This window comes from Trichomycterus rosablanca, chromosome 18 (genome assembly GCF_030014385.1).
Source record: "Trichomycterus rosablanca isolate fTriRos1 chromosome 18, fTriRos1.hap1, whole genome shotgun sequence".
In the NCBI taxonomy this organism is placed as follows: domain Eukaryota; kingdom Metazoa; phylum Chordata; class Actinopteri; order Siluriformes; family Trichomycteridae; genus Trichomycterus; species Trichomycterus rosablanca.
In genome coordinates this window covers 22132236-22157410 of record NC_086005.1, presented here as the reverse complement: position 1 = coordinate 22157410, position 25175 = coordinate 22132236, and the positions used below count along the sequence as shown (strand labels likewise).

Below are 25175 nucleotides of genomic sequence, written 5' to 3'. Positions count from 1 at the left end.
GGATTATGAGTGTGGACCTCCCTTCTACAGCTGTTACAGACTCAAAGGAGCATATTTGAGGTCAGGCAGTACTGCTGGACAAGAAGGCTTGCTTTGCAGTCAACATGCCAATTTATCCCAAACTTATCAAACACTATGTCTAATCTCACTTTGTGCAAAGGGGCATAGTCATACAGAAACAGGCCACAAACTTAAAAGCAATGTTTTATTTCATCACTAGAATTTTATATGCCTGTTAGCAAGGGGTGTGACTGCAACACACGAACTAAGTAATTAAGCTGGGAAAGAAGCTACAAGCTTGGTGGTTCCAAACTTCTCCCATTTATAAATGATGTTTCCACTGTGCTCTTTGGGATCTGTAAAGCTGTAGCAATTTTTCTGTACCCTTCTCCAGATCTTTGCCTTGACACAATCCTGTTTCTGAGGTCTGCAGATAATTCCTTTGACCCCATGGCTTGGAGTTTGCTCTGATATGCACTGTCAACTGTGGGACCTTATCCTTATATAGGCAGGTGTTGGCAATCCCCAATCATGTCCAATCAATTGAATATACCACAGATGGACTCCAATTAAACTGTAGAAACATCTAAATCAGTATCAGCTCACTTTTGGGTGTCATATCAAAGGGTGTGCACACTTGTGTACATATGATATTTTACATTTTGATTTTTAATACATTAGCACACGTCTAAAAACCTGCTTTCACTTTGTCATTGTGGGCTATTTTGTGTAGAATTGAACTCGATCTATTATATAATGAGTCTGTAATGTAATAGATGTGGAGAAGGTGAAAGGGGTGTGCAGACTTTCCGACTTGACTGTATACATGGAGGTTATCATAGTTCAAGTCCTATTTACCATGATATATTTGTATTAAAAAAAATCGCTCTGCCTTGCTTTTGTCTTTCAGGGGCAGAAGAATGTAGGAGAAACCACGAACCATTGATCTGCCCTTTGTGTCGAGCCAAATGGAAATCACATGACTTTTACAGGTGAAAAGACCTTTGAAAATCTGAAGTATTCTAATAAAACAAGGCTACACACGGCTTTGATTTAAAGCAAGAGCATTAAAAATGGTTCCTGACAGGTGCCGTACGTTTTCCTGAGGATTCCCGTTAGGATTTATGGATTATTTCTCTAATACAAGCCTTTAGAAATGCTCTAGCACTGATGAGCTTTTGTTTAGTTTGGCTATTGGGACAGTTTTCGGAGTTTCCAGTCTGTCCAGGAAGCACCTGCGTGTGTTTGAGGTGAAAGGGCAGGAAGGCAGGCAGTGAAGCTCTGAGATAAGACAATTGGATGAGGTTCAGGAAGTGAGGAAGGAGCGGCCGCTGTGTCAGGGATGCATTGCTTTTTGTAGGCAACGTGGAAAAAAATGGGCCTGTGTGAAAACAACACATGCAGACGGAAGGCTATGCTAGCCCCTGCTGATACTGTGTGCCAAGTCACTCACATGAAGTCTAATATGAACCAACAGACAGTTCCAGGAATTCTACTGTCAACAGGCCCAAATTAGACCTTTAGCTCACTGGTGCTGACCCAGTTCAGCCACCATTCAACAACCACGGCTTTAAATTTTCATTTTATTGAGACTCAGTCTAATCTAGGTGTAATAAGATATATTTACTTATGGCTGGGGAGTCGCAGCAGATGGTGCTGATTTACTGGGTGGAAATGGGACTATGCCGTTCCTAGGTGTGATCAGGCCTTGGCTTTGCTCTGTGGTTGCTGTTATAGCATTAGCATCAGCATTAATGCTGATTATTAATAAGAGTTAGTAACAGCTGCCATTGATTTGCAGACGAGACTGTTACTAGTAGGCTTGTCTGCTAATTCGCATCCAAAAACCACAAGGAATGCTTTTTTTTTGTTTGTTAATTTTTACCCAAAAGCTAAATTGAATATATGCCACACTTAGCATGAGCTCTTTGGTACTCTAATGTGGATCTTTTAAATCAGTGGTCCCCAACCACCAGGCTGCACAGAAAGAATAAGTAATTAGAGATTGCTACAAGAGCAATTACATTTCCAGTACTCTTTGGGTGTTATTGTCCCCAATCACCACTAGGTGGGAGCAGCATCTCGTTGCCGGGAAAAAAGCTCAGGATTTACACTGATTTTCAATTCTACAGTTACTCTATTTTAAATCCTCCCGCCCCTGCTGGTCAGTGAAATGATCTTTTATATGAAACTGGTTCGTGGTTCCAAACAAGGTTCCAAAGCTTTTGCCATACATGCCGTACCTGTAATTGACTACTGCTAACTGGGGTCTTTACATTTAGTAATTGTGGCTATTACATTACAATCAACAAACCTAGTCTTAAGGTGGCATTGTGTTGTTGATGTTCAGGTGCTACATGTGCCTCATCGTGTTGGAATTCGGTTTGTCGGATCTTCTCTCAGTGGTTAGGTGAGCCAGACAGCGAGACTCCACCTGTGTTTTGTGTGTCTGCTCAGGGCTGAAACGCTAGCAGCTAGTCAGGTTCACTGTCTAATATATTTCTGAGAAACGGGATTCACCCCACACAAAGGCCTGAAACCGTACCCTGTTGTTTTTCTTCCTCAAACAGCAATTATTGTCATTTGACTAAATGAATCATGTTTGTACGCTGAGTTGAAGATGCCAAGTTTTCTTCTAAGTCTGTTGACATTAGCACAGTTTTTTTTTATGTAGTTCTGAGCAGAAGAGCAACACATAATTACAGCCGCTTTACTAATCACAAGCACTGTAGCCCAAGCTAGTCTGATTTTGTGTTGGAGCTACCAGTTTTGTATTTGTACTTGCCTAGCAATAATACATTTTGGACATGATGGATCCCATAACGTATATGTGTGTGTGTGTGTGTGTGTGTTTGTGTTCAGTCATGAACCAGCATCAACAGCCGAGAGTTCTTCCAGTCGCTCCCAAAGCCAGGTATCTTCATCCGCTTCTTCATCCTCATCAAATGTCGAAGGTCAGAGGGTGGCTCATGAGAGTGACTTCTCTCTGCCCCACTATGGAGTGCAGCAGATCCCTCAGACATATAAAGAGCTAGCTGAACCATGGATCAAGGTGAACCTCTATTTACATTGTCTTGTAATTCCTATTGCTTTAGAGCACCGTATTCCATCTGATTCTCTCATATTTTACTAACATTAGTCTAATAGTAGGTGACCAGCTTTGGAAAACCCAAACCCTTCAAACAGCTCAATTTACATAGCATAAGCACACGCTCTACGAATGCCCATAGAACATGTTAGGATCTCAGGTTTACGAAGAGCACTGATATGTACAGACTCTCAATCCTGCCTCTAAGCAACAGAAATGTTATATCTCCATAACCATAGAAGCACTAGAACCCTCGCTTGAACTCAGAAGGCTAAAATTAGCATTACAATATACAATCAGAACCATGGGTAACCCCAGAAATACAGTATACAGAACAATACACCCATCACGTCCACCAACCCAAAATTCATCCATTTGGGATCTGCATCAAACCATACATAGGCGACCTAAAACTAAGTCCAGGCAATCAGGTGGCACAGCGGTAAAACATGCTAGCACACCAGAGCCGACGTTTCGAACTTCATAGGCGCCTACATGAACAACGATTGGCTGTTGTTTAAGGAAGGATGCCGGAAGGGACCTCATGATTGATGCAGTTATGACCTATGGTGGCTGAATGATGGCGCCTGCACAGAGTCAAGGAATAAAGAGGATCAGGGTGTGGCTCTCCATACACAAAGCTGATCCACATATGAACTCACCTCGTGCAGATGAAAAGATGGAGTCGGCTACTGCACATGTGTCGGAGGGTGCGTGTGTTAGTCCCGGCTCTCCTTAACCAGGGGGAGATCCATTCAGGGTGAAGGTATTGCATTCAAACACATACTGTACTTTCATATAGTCTAACAAAATAGCAAAGGGCAGTTTTTATAACCGTCAGTAAGATTATCAATGTTGTATAATGTTTATTTGTAACAATCAGATGTTACACCGCCCCGATTCATTTTCCGTTATTTCCGTAATTTCTTTCTGAGCTGCTGAAATAAAAGTAAAAGCAAGGATAACCATAAGTGCCATTAGCTATCATGCTTAATCCCTTACTAACTGCTGCACTTCTTCCTTGTCAGGTCTTTGGTATAGAACTCGTTGGCTGCCTGTTCTCCCGGAACTGGAATATCAGAGAGATGGCACTGCGGCGTCTGTCACATGACGTCAGCGGCGCTCTGCTCCTGGCCAACGGGGAGCACTCGATGGCGAGCGCCAATGCAGGAGCGGGGGCGGAGTTTGGAGCAGCAGGAAGTGAACTCTCAGGGGAAGTGGTGGTAGAATCATGCTGCAGCGTGCTCTCCATGGTCTGTGCGGACCCCGTGTACAAAGTCTACGTGGCCGCCCTGGTGAGACTCGTCATCCTGACCTACATTATACTCAATTATAGTGCTGCTGTCTACCTCCAACCCGCTCCAACTCCAATTATCACTGTACTCACACTGAGGCTCTCTGTTACCACACACTAGAATAAGCCTATTTAGAAAATTGTTAATGCGGTGATGACACAGTAGTACAAGATACAGATCTGAAAGTGGGTCTTTTTATAGTAAATATTGCACTATAGTTTTATTTGATTTGACATTTGTTTAATAATCAAAATCTGTTTATTATAATCATTCATTCATTCATTCATAGTCTGTTTATCCTATTAAGGGTTATCTGATTTCATTGGGCGAAAGGCAAGAAACACTCCAGACAGGTCACACACAGGGCAAACACACACATACACACTTATACCCAGGGGACTTTGGTATTTCCAATTATCCCGACTGCAAGTCTTTGGACTGTGAGAGGAAATCTGAGCTCCTGGAGGAAACCCAAGCAAACACTGGTAAAACGTGAAAACTCTATTTAAATTGGACCCGTATTGCTTCACCTAGGAATCGAACCCAGGACCTTCTTGCTGTCAGGTGACAGTGCTACCCACCTGGGTGCGGTTAAATTACACTAGCCTACTCCTTCTGGGATCCAGGGTTTTAATCAGAAGGTCAGGCAACTACACACAGACCTGATTGGCGATGTCTAAGGAGTGGGGATGGCCAAGTTTTCACAGTAGATTGGTGTCCTGTTTGCTGTATGTTACTGGATTGTGCCCAGTGATTCTGGGGAAAACGATCCCATTGTGACCCTGACCAGGATAAAGCGGTGGTAGATCATGTTGCTTTGTCCTTATAATTCTGCAAGTGATCCAGATCTAACTGTACTGGTCTACATCGTCACTCTTTTCTATTATCCTCTCTTTGAGGTGAATATCCATCACAGTTCCACCACTTATTTGACCACTAATACATATCAAGTGTTTACTTGACCACCGCTGTGCATGACATGCTTCAAGTCCCTGCATGTGACCCAGTCACATGACCCGGTCACAAGCACGGCGGCTTGTGTCTTCTCATGACTACAAAGGCGCCAGGGTTTTACCTCAAATGCGGGAAGTTGCACAACACCAACCCGACTTATTTTGATAAATGTCTCTGTTAAGCACGGTTGGTTAGAATGAACTGGCACGGATGAGAGTAGAACAGGTGATCAGTTCCATATGCAAATCACACTGAGGCTGCATGTAAGCTTGGGTTTTCACCACCATCTCAGACTGAAGGAAGTCACTTGGATGAGTGACAAACATATCTCCACACCAAACTTTGTGTCCAGATGAACTGATTTAACTTTGTGGATCATAAAAAATCATCTCGGAGCAGCAACAGAGGCAAAATGCAGGAACTACAGGTTATTCAGTGCACACACAGAACACACAGCTGCCTGCAACCAAATAAACAAAGTCAAAACATAAAACAGAGGGTGTGTTCTTGTTAAGAAAGTCAGCATATCAGCCTTTTTGTTGTTTTGTTTTATAAAGTAAAGCTACATTTTTGTCCATTTACCACAGCCCATATACCACGCTGTCTCAAAGTTAGCCATGGTTGCTAGCTCGGGCATGCTGTTGTGTTGATGTGTAACATAGACAGGTCCTGGCAAGATATTGTGCGTACATTATTGCAAATAGCCATCTTTTGTTTCTAATAATAAAGGGTTTATCATGTTTTGTTACTGATAAGCAGAACTGAAATTCAGTTTGTACCCAGTACTTGCCGTTTTGTGTTTTGCTTCCCAACCTTATTTGTTCTCCTGATATTATGGCTTTTTGGCCACAAAGGTGGTGCAGAGGTAAAATACGCTAGCACACCAGAGCTGGGATTTCGAATACATTGTATTGAGTCTCAGCTGTGCCATCTGGCTGGGCAGGGGGCTGGGCGCCTACACAAACAACGATTGGCTAGTTGTTCATACAGGGTGGGAAGCTGGATAGAGGGACTCTCTCATGGCTGATGCAATTACGACCTCTGCTGGCTGATTGATGGCACCTGCACAGAGACGAGGGATAATGCGTTGATCAGGGTGTGTCTCTCCGTACACAAAGCTGATCCGAATATGAACTCGCCTCGTGCGGGTGAAAAGATGCATTCGGCTACTGCACACGTGTCAGTTAAAGCATTAATATTGTTCTTTAAAAATAAATATGAATTTGTTATTTTAAAGCACTGCATTTTTACTATAAATGTTGTGGATGCAAATGCACTAAATGACAATTTGAAATTGAGGAAAATGTCAGTAGTTTATAGAGAAAAACAAACTGTTTATTTTACTCAAACACATACCTATAAATAGTACAACCAGAAAAACCAATAATTACCCAGTGGTTCATATTTTTTCAGTGGTTAGACTGGTGTCTGATATAGAAAATCGAAAATACCTAGCACACCAAGTCAGATTTGATGTTTAAATCATTTGTCTGAAAGTAGTGCTTAGTCGAAGCCTCTGAGACCTGAAGAGTATTTATTATTGTTAATTCCAGAGCTTTATTGAGCGCTGAGTGTTTATTCGGAGCTATCTGAGCAGGACCAAAGTTCAGTGTTGCAACCCATAACAGTGGTTAGTTCTAAAGTTCACTTTAAACCAGGAAGCCTACAGAACCGCAGGGATCTTCAAGCCGGGATTGAACGTAAAGGTCTCTTATTTTCCCCCCACTCTTAACCTCATTCTGCTTCTTTTAAAGAACAGTAGCTCTCGGTGACTGTTTTTGTGGCAGACGTCTGGGTCTGGGAGTTCGAATCTTCCCTGAGGCTTGTGGCTCCAGCGCTTTATAAAAACAAGAACAGTTCTGTCTTTTTCCGGGGCTTTCCGGAATATTGAGTGTTGTCGGATTTTTGCTGTATTTTTTAAACAAAGAAAGAGGGGGATGGTATCCATGGAGTATAAATACCACCAGCACTTTTGTTCCAGGAAAAGCCTCGTGCTATAACTTAGTATTAAAGTAAAAGCTTTAATGTTCTGCTTAGTATGTGGTAGTTTATGGGAATACATTTCTGTACTGGCTGAATGCTGAGCTGACCGTTGAGTATCTCATGACAGAATAAGGTTATATACTGCTGACCAGTGAGTGTTCGGATTTAATCCGGGTTTATTTTTCGTCTTCTGTAGCCTGGGAAAGGTGTAGGTTGGAGAACGTGTATGTGGGGAGCTGGAGTGTGAAGGAGAGTCGGAGCCGAGCCTATCAGTGCTGGGCAATGCTCCAGTACAATGCACTATCACTCACCACTCCCCAGTCGTCCCTGGTAGTCAGGGTCAGGGTGAACTTTTTCTCACACACTTTCTTAAACACATGCTGAGTGCACTACTCTGCAAACGTGTCAAGATCTTTGCTTCAGATGTTGCTGTCCTTGTTCTTGCAAGAATAGTCAGGCTATAATGTGCACACTTTTGGCACTGTGACACTGCATTACAAACCCGATGTTGGGTAGTGTTACATGGGCCTAGTGCCAGAATCCAAATACCATTAACCAGACACCAACCAAATCGCTTGTGATTAGTCTTTCTGTCTATTTAAAATAAAGGCAACGACATGTATATGATTTTTCATTTACTAGAAGGTACCACCTTTAAATTTGCTTGGATGGGGTGATGCAGGGAGCCCCCCCCCCCCCTTCCAAAAAAAAGCAAAATGCATAATCAATATAAAGTAAACATTTACCAAAGCAGACAGGTTGTATTAACAGGGTGCATTTCATATATCAACCTGAAATATTTGGCTATAATTTATTGGCTTTGTCTGTATCAGGGTCATGGTAGTTTCTACACCACTTGGTAAGACTGGACACATGGCAGGAACAGACGCTGCGCTACACCCTGTACACACTTACCCACTCACTCACACTCTCACACCACTGGGCATTTTATAGTAGCCAAACCAGAACCCCCTTTTAAAGAAGCTGGGATATATGAATAAAGAATTTCATTTACTGTACAAGGCATTTTCCCTCCTATTTTTAGTCCAGTCTTGTTGTATCCAAATACTTGATCGTAATTCATCTCTACTGCTTCAGACCTCCACCTCAACGGTCACACGCCCACCTCCGACACCAGTACCGGCCCATTTTTTTTTACCTGCATATGACTTTTGCGAGAAACACTGGCTGATCTCCATTATTCCCATCAGAGCAGCCAGCAGAGACCACAATTGTAGCAGTTATGAGGAAACCCTGTCTAGCCATTGTCCCGGCCCTTACAGTCACACAGCCAGTCATGTGTCTGTAAGCACCTGGCTGGCTGATAGCAGGGCTGAGATTCAAACTTAAGAGCTTGAGATCTCAGCTCTGGTGGGCTAGAGTTTTCTGCCACTGCACCATCCAAACGCTTCCGCTCAAGAAGGGGTTACCCTCCTTGGACATTAACAGGGTTCCCAGCAGCAGAAGACAAATTGACTACTCTAAATTGGAAGGAAAACAAGCGGTTGCAGAAAATGCTTAAATAAAAATGCATAAACACTCATGTTTATATTTAAATCATGTAGGTCTGTCTAAACAGTTTGGGTTTTATGATTTTACACACATTTAGTGTAATCTAGCCTGTAAAGCCATACTAGTGTTCATGTTGAGTGTTAACAGTCCACATTTGTGCATTTTCTCTTGCGTAGAAAACCCTGAGGGCCATGCTGGTGTACACGCCGTGCCACTCTCTTTCGGAGCGCAGTCGTCTGCAGCAGCTGCTTCGGCCTGTGGTGGAGACCATCTTGGTTAAATGTGCTGATGCAAACAGGTGCAACTTTCTCATATTTGTGTCAACAAAATGTGGTTTAGGGTTCTGGTTTTAAAGGTCTCATACTGCCATCTAATGATGAAAATAAAAAATTGTACTTCATCATTTACCGGTGTGGTTACTGCTAGTAGTTTCAATACATTTCCCTCTGCTAACAAGCATACTTGTTGAAGCCCAAGGGCAGTTGTTGGGAGGTCAATAATTGTGGCCAAATGTGCTTTAACAAGAACATTGTTAGAATAAGGTGAATATGAATAAGGTGAATTTTAGGTGCTCGACTGGCGCAGTAGCCGTCTATTATGCCATAGCCAACCACCGCTGGGATCCAACTATGAATCTCAGCGGTGCTATCAGCTGGTGAGGCGTCCACACAGACATGATTGGCTCTGTCTGGAGGACGAAGCCCTGCGATGGATTGGTGCCATGTTCAGGGTATTACTTCCTTGCGCCTAATACTTCCAGTTACAACCAGACCCACTTCGGCCCTGCAACTGATGGAAATGCAACAAAAAATGCAAATGAATGAGATTTTCTTGTTCCAAAGATTCTAAGTACAAAGAGATTGCTTAATTGCATTTTTGCTGAGGATTTGTGGTATCCATATGAGATCGGACCCAAATTAAGGCACTTCAGAGTTTTCTGAATACATGTTCTGTTATCTGAAGAGTTAAATTGTACAGATTTAGAGCTTATAATAGCAAAAAGCAAAATACATCCTATAGGAGAATTCAACTGTTCCTGTAAGCCTGTATTGACGACTTAAATAAGTGCTACTAGTCTTTTATTATTAGAAAGTCTTTAGGAAACAGTTTTTTATTTTATAATTATTAGCCGTTCAGTATTTTGTAGATTTGTATTATAAATGTCCTGTTGTATGTGTCCTGTTCCAGTCGCACCAGCCAGCTATCAGTGTCCACCTTACTGGAGCTCTGTAAAGGCCAAGTAGGAGAATTGGCTGTGGGCAGAGAGATCCTCAAAGCAGGTATACATTTAATGTTCTTCTATCCCCAGAACTTATTTTCCCTCAAATCTGTTCCTATTTTGTGTGTTTTTTTAAACCGAGTGTATTTTCTTTCAGGTTCCATCGGTATCGGTGGAGTGGACTACGTGCTGAATTGCATCCTGGGTTCCCCAACAGAGGCTAACAACTGGCAGGCTCTTCTGGGCCGTCTTTGTCTGATCGACAGGTTGCTGCTGGAGTTTCCGGCCGAGTTCTACCCCCATATCGTCACGTCAGCAGACTGCGGCCAGCCTTCGAACCAAGTAGAGAGGTCAGTACCTGACTGTAATGAGTAAATATTGTAGTGTGTGTATGTTCTGACCTCTAAATTAGACCTATGAGGCCTCATTGAGACTCCAGTGAGGGAAAACGGTTTGCCCACACCTGTCTCTGGCACACATGCAGCAAAACAATGTAGAAAGCCCTAACCTTAACCCCACTGAACATTTTTGGGGTACATCGGTGCCACAGTAAAAGGCAATCAGTGCCTGACCTTACAAATGATCTGTTTACCAAATAGACACAAATTTCCACAGACACTTAAAGCTTGTGGAAAGCCTTTTCAAAATGCCTGTTATAGCTGCTAGAAAAATCCAAACGAATGCCCAGTATGTCCAGTATGCTTATGGTCGGATGTCCACATACTTTTGGCCCTACAATTTACCTTGTGGCTTGGTCATATACTATACCATACTGGTATCAGTGGGCATACTTTTCACACTGATCCATGTTCTGTTTATGGTTTTATTTTGATTCCAGGTACCAGAAGCTGCTCCGTCTGCTTAGCTTTGCACTGCAGTCCATCGATAACTCTCACTCCATGGTGGGAAAGCTGTCTCGACGTGTGTTTCTGAGCGCTGCCCGCATGGTGGCCCGCGTACCCCATGTTTTCGTCAAACTGCTCGACATGCTGAGCGTCACCAGCTCCACCCATTACGCCCGCATGCGCCGGCGTCTTTTGGCCATCGCCGAAGAGATGGACATCCTTGATGCTGTACACCTAGGCCTCGAGGATGTCCAGGCTGGCACCGGGCAGCACCGCGACGCTTTCTTGGATCCCACAGCACCTCATAACTCGCCTGTCTCCACCGAAAGGAGCTCACCCACACACTGTCTGCATGAAAAACCCTCTCAAAGCAAAGCTTCTCGAGGTGGCCTATCCAGCGGCAAATCTATGGACGAGATGACCGAGAGATTGGCCTCCTTTAATACTGGACCTGCTGACCCCTTAAAGCCACCTATTCAACTGCGTGGTCCGCTCAGACCCCACAGTCACTGTCTTAATTCACATTCATCCTCCTCTAGCCAGCCACCCCCACTGCCTTCCCCTTCTCAAGCCCGGCCTCATAGTTTCATCCCGGGCAAGCTCACCAACTCCTCTCCCATGACCCAGCGTAAGTTTCCAGTGCCCAAACCCTCAAGTGGAGGAGGCACAATAAAGGAGCCAGACAAGCTACCTTCTCCAGTGTTCACCCAGGCCAGACCCCTACCCTCCAGCCACGTCCATTGTCCCAAACCCTCTCGACCCTCTCCTACCTCCGAGAGCCTAAAATCACCATGCGTTGGACCCAAGAGCACCATGAAGCTCGACCTGCGGGACTACTCTCCATCAGAGAGTCCTGGATGCAGCGGCGTCTCGGTGTTCGTCCCCAGCGACGATGCCGTCTTCACACCCGTGGACGAGAAGTTCCGCGGCCTGGACGCTTCGGCCGAGCTCAACTCCAGCATGGAAGACCTTCTGGAAAGTTCCATAGCGGCGACAGACAGCACAGTGACCTTTCAGTCCGAGGTGGCCGTGCTGTCACCGGAACAGACGGGCAAAGACGACGGCTACAGCCAAGATGTCACACAGAACCAGAAGTGCAAAGAAAAAATGGAGGCGGAGGAAGAAGAGGCGCTGTCGGTCGTCATGGCGATGTCCGCATCTCAGGACGCCCTGCCTGTTATCCCGCAGCTGCAGGTGGAGAAAGGAGAGGATGTCATCATCATTCAGGTGGATGTAAGTGCATGCGGATGTAATTTATTTATTATTTAGTCTTATACGATCCTCATTAGGTTTTAATTAGTTCTGTTTAATCTTTATCCACTACCAATCAAAATCTGGCTGTAACGGCTTTTTATTTATTAATTATTTAAAATCAGAATAACAAAGACATTAAGACAATCAAATTATTCGAGTATAAATATTGAATGATGGTAAAATGAATTTTATTCACTTCATATTTAGTTTTGTGAACGTAATTGATTAAAAGGGATGCCTTAATGCGCTATCACTTGGTTGCTGCAGTAGCAGTGACTCACTGTGTGCTCGAGGCACTGGCATGAGTGGCAGAGGTGAGTGAAGAGAGACTGGCACAAGTATAAATCTTGTATGTGTCAAACCCATGGAAATAGTTCAGTTGGCTTCATTTCTAGCAACTGTTAAACACTTTTTGGCTTATTTACCTTTACTTTAATCAGGTTACACAGTTAATGGACTACAAACTTTACCCAATGGACGCAAAACCCCTGATCACCCCCTACATAAAGAACTTATAACAAACAGAATGGGATAATCGGAGTGGAAACATACTAAATCAAATATGCCCCACAATATACAAGCGTTCTTCAAAAGGTTTCCACACTTTTTAAACTCTATTTATTAAGAATTTCAGAAACAAATTCATCACTTTTTTATGCATTCATCACCTTCCGATGCATTTTTCCCAGCATCATACCAACTTTGCTATGCCATCAGCAAAAAATGCTTTTGGTTGAGTGCGTAGCCACTGATGCACCGCTGCTTTCACATCACCACATGAAAATCTTCTTCCCCTTAAAGCTTCTTTGAGCGTCCAAAAAGGTAGGAACCCCCTACCTGTCAAAACTGCAACGAGACCCTGACAATTAAGCACATACTGATCGAATGCCCTACCCTGCAGCCACAAAGACAGCAACACTTCCGTGCAGACATCATCAACGATCTCTTCGATAAGACCTCACCAGGGAAAATACATAATTACTTAACACACGTCAAACTAGTACACCTTATGTAATAAAAGAAATGATGGGCGTACTAAGCCGCACCCCGCCCTTTATAAACATCGTCACCATTATATGAACCTAAAACTTGACATGCCACGTATATAGCCGTAATCGTGCTTACGTGGCAATAAATCCCAGCTATCGTCATCATCCAAAAAGGTGGAAATCAGATGCCGATAAATCCAGGCTATAAGCGTCTCTCAGTCTCTTAGACACGACCAATTCCTACTCCTCCCGCCCTCACTGTTTCCAACAAAAATATAAGAGTGCGGAAACTTTTTGAAGATCCCTTGTATATACACCCAAACAAGGACATGAGCAGAAAAGCAAGTAGCCCAGGTAGTTCGGTCCAGTCCGGGCCACACAAGACTAACACAACTGCACTTAATAAAAGGCAAACCTTTTCCTTAATGTGAGACATGCCACACAGCCCTGTCCATCAAACATCTTTTATTTGAATGCCCCACATACAAACACACCTGACAAATAATGAAATCAATGAAAGAAACATCTAAACATGAACACTGAGAATGTCACTTGTTTTGTAAGCCAAGTATATAACCAATATAACCAGCAGCATTGTTTAAATCACTGTTTTTCCTGTTTATATTCCAGACCCCAGAAACACTGCCTGGTCATACTAAGGCGAAGCAGCCCTACCGCGAGAGTTCGGAATGGTTGAAGGGGCAGCAGATCGGCCTGGGAGCTTTTTCCTCCTGCTACCAAGCCCAGGACGTTGGCACTGGAACGCTTATGGCTGTCAAACAGGTGTGTGTTTGTGTGTGTATATACAAAGAATGTCCATTAACCCTTAAGATATCATGTCCTCTATCCATTATGTGTTTTAAATAATGATGCTAAAACAAAAGGGACAAAAGTTAGCAGAGTCCTTCTGTAGCTGTCCTAGTGCTGATGCTGACATGGTTTAACTGTTCAGATTCCATTTAATGGTCAATGCCAGCTTGTCACTCAAGGCCCGTAATCCCGCAAATCCACTGGGCAGCAGCATCATAAATGCCACACTGCATGAAGGGCAGCTTATGAGGCTTCCTGAACTTTAAAGGACAATGACATTAATCATTGCATGTAAGGACCAGAGCGGAGATAGACCTACTTGACATCATCTCCAAAAAAAGGAACTTACTGAATGAATAGTCAAGTACTGCAGCAAACTCATCGGGTCTGGAACATTAAGACCAGGACTAATAAAGACCTGAATAATTTACTGCTTGTATTGGGTTAAATCTCTTTTACTACCACTTAGTTTCTTCTCATACTAAAGCTTCTGGCTCATTGAGGTTTGATGGCATTATGCATTAACATGCTATATATTCCATCTCATGTTAACTATGGGATTTAAATCTGGAGACTGAGAAGGCCACTCCAGGACTGATTGTTTAATCAAAATTTGGTTGACTTTGGGGAAAGTCCAATTATCACCAAGGTTCAGTTTCATCACAAGGCTTAACATTCCTTCTCAAAATGCTTTGGTATTTCTGCAAATTCATGATGGTAGTGACTCGGTGAAGATTGTCAGTTCCTTCAGCAGAAAAATGTCCCTATCCAAATCATCGACCATCACTGACCTTTTGGTCATAAGCCTAGACTTTCTTTTGCCAGGCAAACCGCTGATCCATATGGTCAGACAGCTCCACTTTTGATTCATCACTCTATTAAAACTGTTTCACACAACTCTGCAGGCCTATCTAATTTTATTCTGGTGTATTTGTCAAGCCTTCCTCTGCATCTTGGTCAAGAGTTGCCTGCTTCGTGGAGTCTGGCCGTGAAGTCCTTGGTTTTTAAGCTTGCCATTGACACATTTGTCCCAGCCTTTATCAAGGTTTTAACACAGGCTTTTTGTCACTGTCCTGATGAGATTGCTAAGACCTCTGGATGAAATTTTGGGCTTTCTCCCATAGTTTCCAAAAGACATTTAAAAGGTGACATTCCCACTTTGCATGAGTTAAATAAGATTGTAATAAAACAACCCCCTGCAAATCACCTTATACAATTTGTTTGGACTTAGTCACTACCATGTGTACACAAAGGTCAGTTCTCACTGGGTCTAATGTGGTTGAAATACAGTATCACACAAAACTCTAGCATGTGTCATCCACTGGCGTTCAGCCCGTACGGATTCTGTTACAAGAAGACGACATGGTTATGTCAAAACTGTCTGGTGGTTTTGCCAGTAGGAGGATTGTCCAGTAATCCTTGGATCAAGATTCAGACTGGTGTTAAATGTGTTGCCAGACAGGAGACCATGTTGACTGGAAAGGCATCTGTTAATCTGTGATACACTTGGCTACCATGCACTCAATTATTTAGGTTTGGATTCATTCTTTTGGCAGATTTACATCCCCAAATCAGAAAACAGTATAAACAGTATAGACAGTATAAAAATGCACTTCATCTGAACCCAAGATATTTCATGTTTTGTCTGGACCACTTCATTACATTTGTTAATATACCTCAATCCCTGCATTTCAGGCCTGCAACAGATTTTAAAAAATGTACCACATTTACAAGGCACTTAGGATACCATGGTGACATGTTTTAGGTGTTTTTTGTCCCATTTTTCTTGCAAACATGTCCTAAGGTGTGCAACAGTACAGGGTGTCAGTCACATTTATTCCAAAAACAATTTCCACTGTGTGATGGTCCATCCAAGATGCCGCCAAGCCTAGAGAACTTGACGCTGCTTCTTTTTTGCACAGCGGTATTAAGTGGCATTTGTGAATGTACCTCCGAACTGAAGTGCTTGGCAAAAGTTTGCCAAAGTAATCCCTTGCCCATGATGCAGTCATCTAATTGATTGGAGATCACGAGTGTTCAGCTTAGGCTTTGCACTTTATGAACTAAAATTCCTCCAGATTCTTTGAATCGTATAATAATATTATGCATTGTAGAGGGGGAAGGATGCAAATCCTGTACAATCTTCTTCTTAGAAACATTGTTTTAAAGCATTTCAATAATTTTCACACACATTTGTTATCAAACTGGACATCAAAGACTCAGCCTTTCGTGGATACTGCTTTTGTACCAAAGCATGATTCTTATATTTTCTGACCAGACTCTTTGTGCTTTGGTGTCGTAGGTGACCTATGTGCGTAACACGTCGTCTGAGCAGGAGGAAGTAGTGGAGGCTCTGCGTGAGGAGATCCGGATGATGGGCCATCTCAATCACCCCAACATCATCCGCATGATGGGTGCAACCTGCGAAAAGAACAATTACAACCTGTTTGTGGAGTGGATGGCAGGTAGGGTTCAAGTTTGGAAGCGCTGAATATACTCACAGCCAAAAAACTGGAAAATCTGATAGGATTGGGTATCTGGTGATAACTAGTGAGATCTTTATATAGTCAGCTAAAATGATTTGGAACCAGGTTCATTATCAATAACTAGCTGGTGTTTATTTGAACAAAGAATTGTATTTAATGTTTCGGTGTGTTTTACAGTAGTAGCATATGGTGTGGAGGCAATTTCAGTTATTGAGCTTAATATTGAACCGTAAAAAACAAATTTGTATTAAACATGGTGTTAAAATCCAAATAAAATCTAGCAAGTCACAAAGCAACAAGGTCTCATTATTTTACTGGTTTAAGGAAAAGATGCAATTTCAGACAGTGTGGTAAAAGCAACGCATCTATATACAGTGGAACCTCGATTTAACAGATTAAAAGGGGGGGTGCACTGGTCCATAAAATGCGATTGTCCATAACAGCCAGGTTTTTTTTTTTTTGGTTTTTTTTGCAGTGATCATATAGTGGGTCTCAGAGTATCTATTATTCTGTCTGAAGCACTGCTGGTGCATAACTAAGCAAAATAAATTGCAAAAATTAAGCATAAAAAACAGAGAAAAAGGCGAGAACAAAGTGAGCCTCCAGACAAAATAAAGCCCATCACTCATGTAAACAGAGACGCGTGCTCTGGCTAGCGGACAATTGCTGAACTACTGGTCTTGGTACGCTTCTCGCTGGAATTTTAAACAATCGGACCGGACATTCGGCTTTCCAGATTTTGTCCGTTAAATGTGAAATCCATTAAATGGAGGTCTGTTAAATCGAGGTTTCACTGTAATTATTTCTTTCAGCTAATTTTAATTCCGTACTACCCATCTACTATGGAATCTCTTATCTTGTTTTTTTTTTTTTTGATCAGGTGGCTCCGTGTCTCATCTGCTTAACAAATACGGAGCCTTCAAAGAAGCCGTGATCATAAACTACACAGAGCAGTTGCTCCGAGGTCTGGCCTACCTCCACGAAAACCAGATCATCCACCGTGACATCAAAGGTGAGTTTCACTCTGCCGCAAGAGCTACTAATACTGACGAGTTTTCTTGCTGCAGATCTTGAGAATTTGCACACGACTCTTTGTATCCTAGCAGTTAAGTTACTGGACTAGTAATTAAAAGGTCACTGGTACGGACCTCACCACAGCGACAGTGATTGCCTAGTGGGTAGAGCTTTGGGTTACCAATCGGAAAATTTTCAATTCAAATCCAGGCTCTGCTATGCATCCACTGTTGGGCCCTTGAGCAAGGCCCTTAACCCTGTCTGCTTTAGGGGCGCCGGACATTGGCTGACCCTGCACTCTGACCCCAGCTTCCAAACAAGCATTTTTATTGTACTGTACAACTTTATATGTATATATGACAAATAAAGGCATTCTTCTATTCTTCACTGCCAGGTTGTCACTGTTGGGCCCTTGAGCAAGGCCCTTAACCCTTAACTGCTTAGACAGTATAAGTCGCTTTGGAAAAAAGCGTCTGCTAAATACCGTAAATGAAAATAAAACCTTACTCATGACACCTCTATTAAGGATTTTTCTAGAAATTAATTTTTCACTTCTGAATTCATGTTGTGAACCAGTGATTGATGATTATCTCTTTGTGGCATGCACAGAAGGATTATCATGTTCTCATGTTCCCTTGTCGTTTGCTAAGGTGCCAACCTGCTGATTGACAGCACAGGCCAAAGACTGCGAATTGCTGACTTCGGAGCAGCTGCCAGGCTGGCCTCCAAGGGCACGGGAGCGGGAGAGTTTCAGGGCCAGCTTCTCGGGACCATCGCCTTCATGGCCCCCGAAGTAAGACCAAACAAACAACTGGCACACTTTGATAACTCTGATGTCTCTGAAGTACTTGCTTGTCTTTTCCAAGTTCTGGCTCATATGAGTAAATATGTACATATTAGCGTTTTCATTTTATTCAGTGTATCATTTTAAAATGAAATAAAATCACTGATCCTATTTTTATAATATTTTTTGGGGTCACTTAGTAAATACACACAAAAACACAGTCATTGTCCTGCCTGTTAACTTCAGTCATTTAAATGTCAATAGCCTCTGACAAAGCTGCAGCCAAGTCCAGTGACTGCTTTGTGTGGCATTCAGAGTCACGTGGCTCGCTGAAGAAACTGGGCAAAGTGGATTTAGATCCCTCACTAACTCCAACTAAAAGAAATTTGTAATCCTTTTGAGATGGCCACAATAGCTTGCGTCTAAATGTTTTGTTCTCATTGTGTGCCAAAACCTTGTTTAATTAGGAGGTAGTTCAGAAGGGCTCGCCTCCTCCGTGGCACTGAGCTTCTTCATTACTAAAGCCTCTTCATGCTCAACAGCCCTTATTTTTTACTTGTTCTACTGCTGGCACTCACTTTTGAGCAGATTTTAAGAGAAACCACATGTTATAATTGTGATATCAAATTTGTTGATTTGAATTTGCTTAAAATTCTAACAAATAGATGTGGGAAATGGGTGGTTCTGGAACTGACGTCTAGTTTTAAAGGTGTTGAGTTTAAAGGTCTTTTTTCTCCATAAGGATGTTTGGGAAACCTGTTAATGTGTTCCATGGTTCTGTGGAACTGCATATATTTTAGGCTAATGTAAAATAATGAGGTTGTTTTTGACACTTATACACTGAAAATAACAGAAGTATAATATAAAAAACACAAATACAATTGAAAACAGTTAAAAAGTCAATATAAAAATACAATAAAACCTGCACTTTACCTTTAGTTTACTTATGCTGTCTAATCGTGGAGATGCTTGATCTTGGAATACCGTATTCCTTAGCGTGTTTAGTAATTCACATGAGAAGCAGCAAAACAGCTTTTGAGCCGGCTGTGCCGTTATTTCCTATTAAGTGTGGTGGTGACAAAAATTAACGTGACTTATTGTACTAAAACGAGCGATAAATTTCATTACTGGAGTGAACTTATGAGCAGTAATAATGCCGTTCTTTTAATACATTGTCACATCAAGCTTTTTTTTTAACGATTAGCGTTTTAGACTCATTTTCAAAAAAACCTGATTTTCACAATTTCTCAGCAGTCTGAGCTATAACACAAGTTTAAAAGTGGAACAGGAGGAAAATCCAGCTAAGCACATATACATGTGGAGCTTTCAGAGTGAATGTGATGGTGATTCCACACAAATGCAGATTCGTCTCATATTCACACTTTGATGACGTCTTACTGCACCGCTCAAGCCGAGCGCTGAACAAAGCGACAGTTCATTGTTAATTTGGAATTAGTTTAAGGGTATACATTTCTCGACTAAGGGCGTCGAGTTTCAAGGATTTTGAGTTTAGGGGGCGTTGAGTTACAAGGTACCACTGTATTTGGACAGCATAGGTTTTATGATTTGATGATCTTTAATATACTCAAATTTATTTCATGCATGAACAGCACACTGTTTAATTTGGATAGCACAACCACTGTACATCAGTGCACTTTTAGTGCCAATCCCAAGCCTGGATCAATGCCCTTCTTTAAAAAGGGCATCCGGTGTACAGTCTGTGCCTATCAAAACCCTAATGGGTGCAGCCAAAAAGTCCAGACACAGTCAGTAATCATTCACCCACAAACAGAGTTTCACACATAAATATTGGTGTTTGTTTTGAGCAGCTTGTCTCTGTATTAACAAAACTGACAATCATTCATTAATCAAAACACCCCTGGTGTATCAACTGCTGATGACAATGACAGATCGTAACATTATGCACGGCTATTGAGAGGAATATGTACATTTATAATTTTTACATCACTGTATTTGGGGGCTATTTGGCATTGAGCGTATCTCAATACTGGGAGGGGGGTGTGTTCCACTAATATATATTGTGATTACGACCTTAGCTTTTATCCTAACTCAAATTTACAGTATAAATTCAAGTAAAGAAAGCTCACGCTTGACTATTGCACTGATACTGGTACCGCAGCACCACCTTGTGGTAGTCCAGTTATATAACATGCTTGGCTTGCAGGATACAGAGTCTCATGAGGCAGAACTGAATTTTGGCTTCTGTGCTTACAAGGTGAAAAACAACAGTAGATTAGTTTTACTTATGTACCATGTCCTTTGTTCCTGTACGTTTACATGTGTACACAAGGGATGGGAACGTTATGTGCATATAGCAAATAAAGTAAGGAAAGAATCAGAAAATCCTTATTGCCATTGCGTGTACCCCAGGTTTGGTATAAAATATAATGTTGTAGATAGAGTCTGAATGAAGAGTGTGAATTATTCAGTGACAATTGGGTGGGTTAACTGTATATATTTGCTGACTAACAACCCCCTGAACTTTTGTTTTTACCTTTTCATGGGGGAGTCAGACCCCCTCAATCAACCGGTAATTCGAACCATAATTTTCAGTACTTTCTGGAAGTACAAGCATTCTTTAACTAAGCTTTTTAACATTGTGCTGTAGGTGCTGAGAGGGCAGCAATATGGTCGTAGCTGTGATGTGTGGAGTGTGGGCTGTTCCATCATCGAGATGTCCTGTGCCAAGCCCCCGTGGAACGCTGAGAAACACTCAAACCACCTGGCTCTTATATTTAAGGTAAGAAACACAGATAATGCATCTTAGATATGCATGTAGATATGTACGTATATGTTTATACAGATGTTTATGCATTATTATGCGTGTGTATGTGTATATGTGTGTGTATATATATATATATATGTATATGTATATGTATATACTATACATTATATTGTGTTTTAACTCCATATTTGTATATAGCAGTGCCCAATGCCTGCCTATCTATCTAATATGATAATCTGTGTATTCATTTTATCTATAGGATGGTGTGCATTAAGTTAGATCAAAGTTTTTATACTCCTTCCTGTTGTTCCTTGCCAGCTATTTATTATACCTAATTCCATATTTAAAAATCAGCTCTTGTGTAAGATATTTTGTGGATCAGCTCGTCGTGATTGTCTTTGTGTTTACATTCTGACCTCTTTTCCCACCTTTAGATCGCCAGTGCTACCACAGCACCCACCATCCCCCTGCACTTGTCTCCCGGCCTGAGGGACGTCACACTGCGCTGTCTGGAGCTGCAGCCCACCGACCGGCCTCCCTCCCGCGAACTCCTCAAACACCCCATCTTCCGCCTCAACTGGTAACACTGGGCCCAGCGGCGTCTAACTACTGAAGGGTCTGTACGGCCTCCCCTCACTGCTGTTATCCCCTCAGCACTAGCACTAGCACCATCACTGGCTCTTCCACTAACCCCTCCACCCCCCTCCCAAAAAAAACCTGCACCCGGTCTCTTTACTGATGGACTGCTGTAGCTTTGAGCGTCACGCTAAATCATCCAATAGAGTGCCTTTACCTTAGCAAGATGTTCCATCAGTGTGTAGTGTGTCTGCACTGTGATGTGGATGTACATCAATAATGTTTCAATCATAAGCAAATACTGAAGAGTCTCAAAATCAACTGGTGAAAATATAAAATTTTTTACATTTATTACTTTTTATGTGCATTTTACTGTTGGTCCATCCTGCACGTTATTTTTATAAGGTGAATGATTTCAGTGAAAGGTGATGCTGAACAAAAACATGGCTAGTTCAGCTAGCGTAATGCTGAATGTGAATGATTATAATGCCGGTATTCGTCTCTTTTTCTTATTATAATTGTTTGTTTTGAATCTTAATGGAAATCCTGTGTAAATGTCTGATTTTGGTGGTAAGCTACAGTCACACCAGGTTTTTGTCAGTGAAGTTTGATCAGCTCAAGAGCAGAACTATTTGGCTGAGTTGACCTGTAAAGCAGTGATGGGTTTCAGACATTACCAACCACTATAATTCTGATATTCCGCTAGCACACCGGCGCCGAGATTCTAAACTCCTCGGTTCGAAACTCGGCAGCAGACATGGTTCTGCTAGGGCAGGATGTCCGGACTGTGTCGGTGGGGTCTTTAAAACGCTGTGTAAGGACCCTGATTGGCAGGTAGAGGGGCGTCTGTGCAGAATGCATAGGTGAAAAAGGGTTCTGCTAAGGGCTCGAAGGAGGCGTGAGCAGCAATATATCCACCTCGACTGCAATCAGGGATCCCCCAGCAGCGGAAGACAAATTGACTACTCTAAATTGGGAGAAAATGCGTCAATAAAATAGAAAAAAATGGAACTACATGGATAAATTGACATTCTTTAAGGGTAAAGGCTAGCATGTGCTTCCTCTGAGACATGTATAACCAGCAAGCAGAATCTTAATAAGGTGCATCTGACGTTTTTAATTGGGCAGATTAGTGCACTTTCAGAAGGCTGTGGATATTACACCCAGAAAGCACAGCCAATCAGCTCCCATCTCCCAGCTGTGAACAAACAAACAAAGTCGAGTCTTTAGGTTTTGGACACTCACCGAAAACCAGACATTCAAGGCTAAAATAATGTTATTTTAATTTTACCACTTGTGCCCATTTTGCACGCCAATGAGAATGACAAGCTGCTGGTGTGGCTGAAGCATTTATTAAACTAAGAGCTAGAAATTCTATTATTAGCCATTTGGTTTAACTGAGCTTCAATTTTGGACGTTTCTCTGATCTTAACCAGCGTATGGTTCAGATGAAATGGTTTTAATGGGGTTTCAGTTAAACCAGTCTAAGCTTGTATTGTTACATTAAACCTCGATTGCGGTTTCTTTTCTTGTGGTTAGACGTACATGAGCCTTCAACTGATCTTATTCAAAAGCTTTTTATACAGGAATCTTTCTTATTTACGTTCTTGGTGCTGTTCAATCTTCAGCTAATTATTTGTTCTTTATTTGATTTAATTCAATGGTTCTTGTATGTCACTTTGATGTGATCATGTGCTTTTTTAATGAATATAAATGCTGTTCGGTGGAGGGATGTTACTGAATGATTTTATGCCTCTTTCTTTCTGTGTGTGTTTTTTTTTTTTTTAATAAATGTGTATTTTCTTTGGTTTGAAACACCGCAGACGTTTCTAACCATCTTAACTGTGTAAAAACTGTAACTCTTCAAGTGCTGGTGGTGTTGTAATCGGTTTGACTATCATTTTGAAAATCCAAAACCAATTGCAACTATTACAGTTGTGATGTTTAAGCTCCTTCACCCTGAATCGGTTAAAGGGGCGTCAACAATTTGTGACCATTTTAATTTTAAAGTAAAAATGAAACTTTATTTAATGCACGTTTTGTGTGGAGTACAAGCTTATCAAGCTTGAAGAGTTAAGATGTAAATATATGTGAATTTTTGGTAGCTAAATTTATTTTACTTGACTCCTGTATTTTTATACTACACTTTTTTTCCATAAATACATATTTTATTTTACTTCCTTTCTCTTCAATGTCTTTATAAAAGCTTTAAAATGATACATTCTGTCTTTTTATATACTGGAAAAAAACGATCAAATTCATGCAGATTCATAAAAGCTAATCAGTATTACTGAAACGTCATACCATTAATTCAGTACTTTTCTGTTCTCTGTATGGTTATTTTATTTTAGTTTAGTTTAAAGATCAGAGCTGGATTGAAGTTGTGGAATAATGAATGCTGTTTCTTGTCATTTGGTACTTTCTTCCATCTCCTGATTTTTCTTCTTCCTGTTTCATTGCTGTTTTATTCCAGTCTCTACTACCTCAGGTGTCCTATAGAATTTCCTCTACCAAAGTTCACTTTCTCTATATATATAATTATATATGAATATATATATTCTTCTTGACTGTTTTTTATCTTACTTTTTCCAGGGCTTACGGGCTAATTTATATTAGCATCCTTTTTATTGTGCGAATAAACTGATAAGATCTCGGGGTTAAGAAAATTAAACAATTGGCTTAAGCGTCATCATTTGTCAGTTTTAGCAATATATGAATTATCAAAGTATTAAAGTTTGTACCCCATTGTACACCTTTTATAACAAATTTGACTTATTTTGGTGTTTGTCTTTAGCAAATAAAATTGGGAAAATGGCCACACACTTCTCGTCTTTGCTGTTTTCATTTATTATTATTATCTGAAATACCCAGGCACATAAATGCTCTCTGTAATAACATATTATTCCTAAAGAGAAATGAAAGATGATAGTATTTCACATCACTCATGTTAAAAACTGGATGTTAACATGTGAACTTGTTTTTGTATTTTGAATCGTCCAGGTCCTGATGGTCTGAAACACACGTGTCAAACTCGAGGCCCGTGGGCCAAATCGCCACGTCATTTCATGTGGCCCGCGAGAGCTTAAAAGACGTATGATTGTCATAACATACAATGTAAACTCGTACATAAACTGCATCTCCCACAATGCATGCCGATTTTGTGACCCGCAAAGTGACTGCAGTGTTTTCACATCAGTGTTTAACTGAGACGGTTTTCCAACAAGTGATGTTGAGAAATATTTACAAATAATCCCAAAATGTACAAGAAGAGAAAATGGAAGCAGAAGAAGGGAATTTAATAAAAGATGGGAAAGTGAATACAAGTTTGTGCTCGTCACACATCTTACATCATTTAGCTACAAAAGTTCTTGCTGTAGGAAATTTTGTGAAGTAAAAGTTAGTAAAAGTAAAAACTCAAGTAAAGTACAAATACTCAAAATAAAATACTTTAGTACTGTAACAAAGTATTATTACTACTACACTTATTACTCCTAAGTATTATTATAATACTTATACTTATTACTCCTAAGTATTGTTATACTTATACTTATTACTACTAAGTACTGTTATACTAATACTTATTACTACTAAGTATTATTATAATACTTATAACTACTAAG

The 25175-nt window shown here is 41.3% G+C and overlaps 1 protein-coding gene across 1 annotated transcript in view; it reads left to right on the top strand.

The window, feature by feature from the left end:
* Window positions 1-24377, top strand: part of map3k1 (mitogen-activated protein kinase kinase kinase 1, E3 ubiquitin protein ligase) — a 61523-nt gene extending 37146 nt beyond the window's left edge. Inside the window, exons 8-20 of the mRNA XM_063014076.1 lie at window positions 911-992; window positions 2863-3052; window positions 4117-4383; window positions 9009-9130; window positions 10021-10112; window positions 10209-10401; window positions 10890-12129; window positions 13770-13922; window positions 16252-16414; window positions 17316-17447; window positions 18100-18242; window positions 20863-20994; window positions 21414-24377. Coding sequence (XP_062870146.1) covers window positions 911-992; window positions 2863-3052; window positions 4117-4383; window positions 9009-9130; window positions 10021-10112; window positions 10209-10401; window positions 10890-12129; window positions 13770-13922; window positions 16252-16414; window positions 17316-17447; window positions 18100-18242; window positions 20863-20994; window positions 21414-21563 — 3059 coding nt within the window. The 3' untranslated portion in view covers window positions 21564-24377. The remainder of the gene's footprint in view (window positions 1-910; window positions 993-2862; window positions 3053-4116; window positions 4384-9008; window positions 9131-10020; window positions 10113-10208; window positions 10402-10889; window positions 12130-13769; window positions 13923-16251; window positions 16415-17315; window positions 17448-18099; window positions 18243-20862; window positions 20995-21413) is intronic.
* The last annotated feature ends 798 nt before the right edge of the window (window positions 24378-25175 follow it).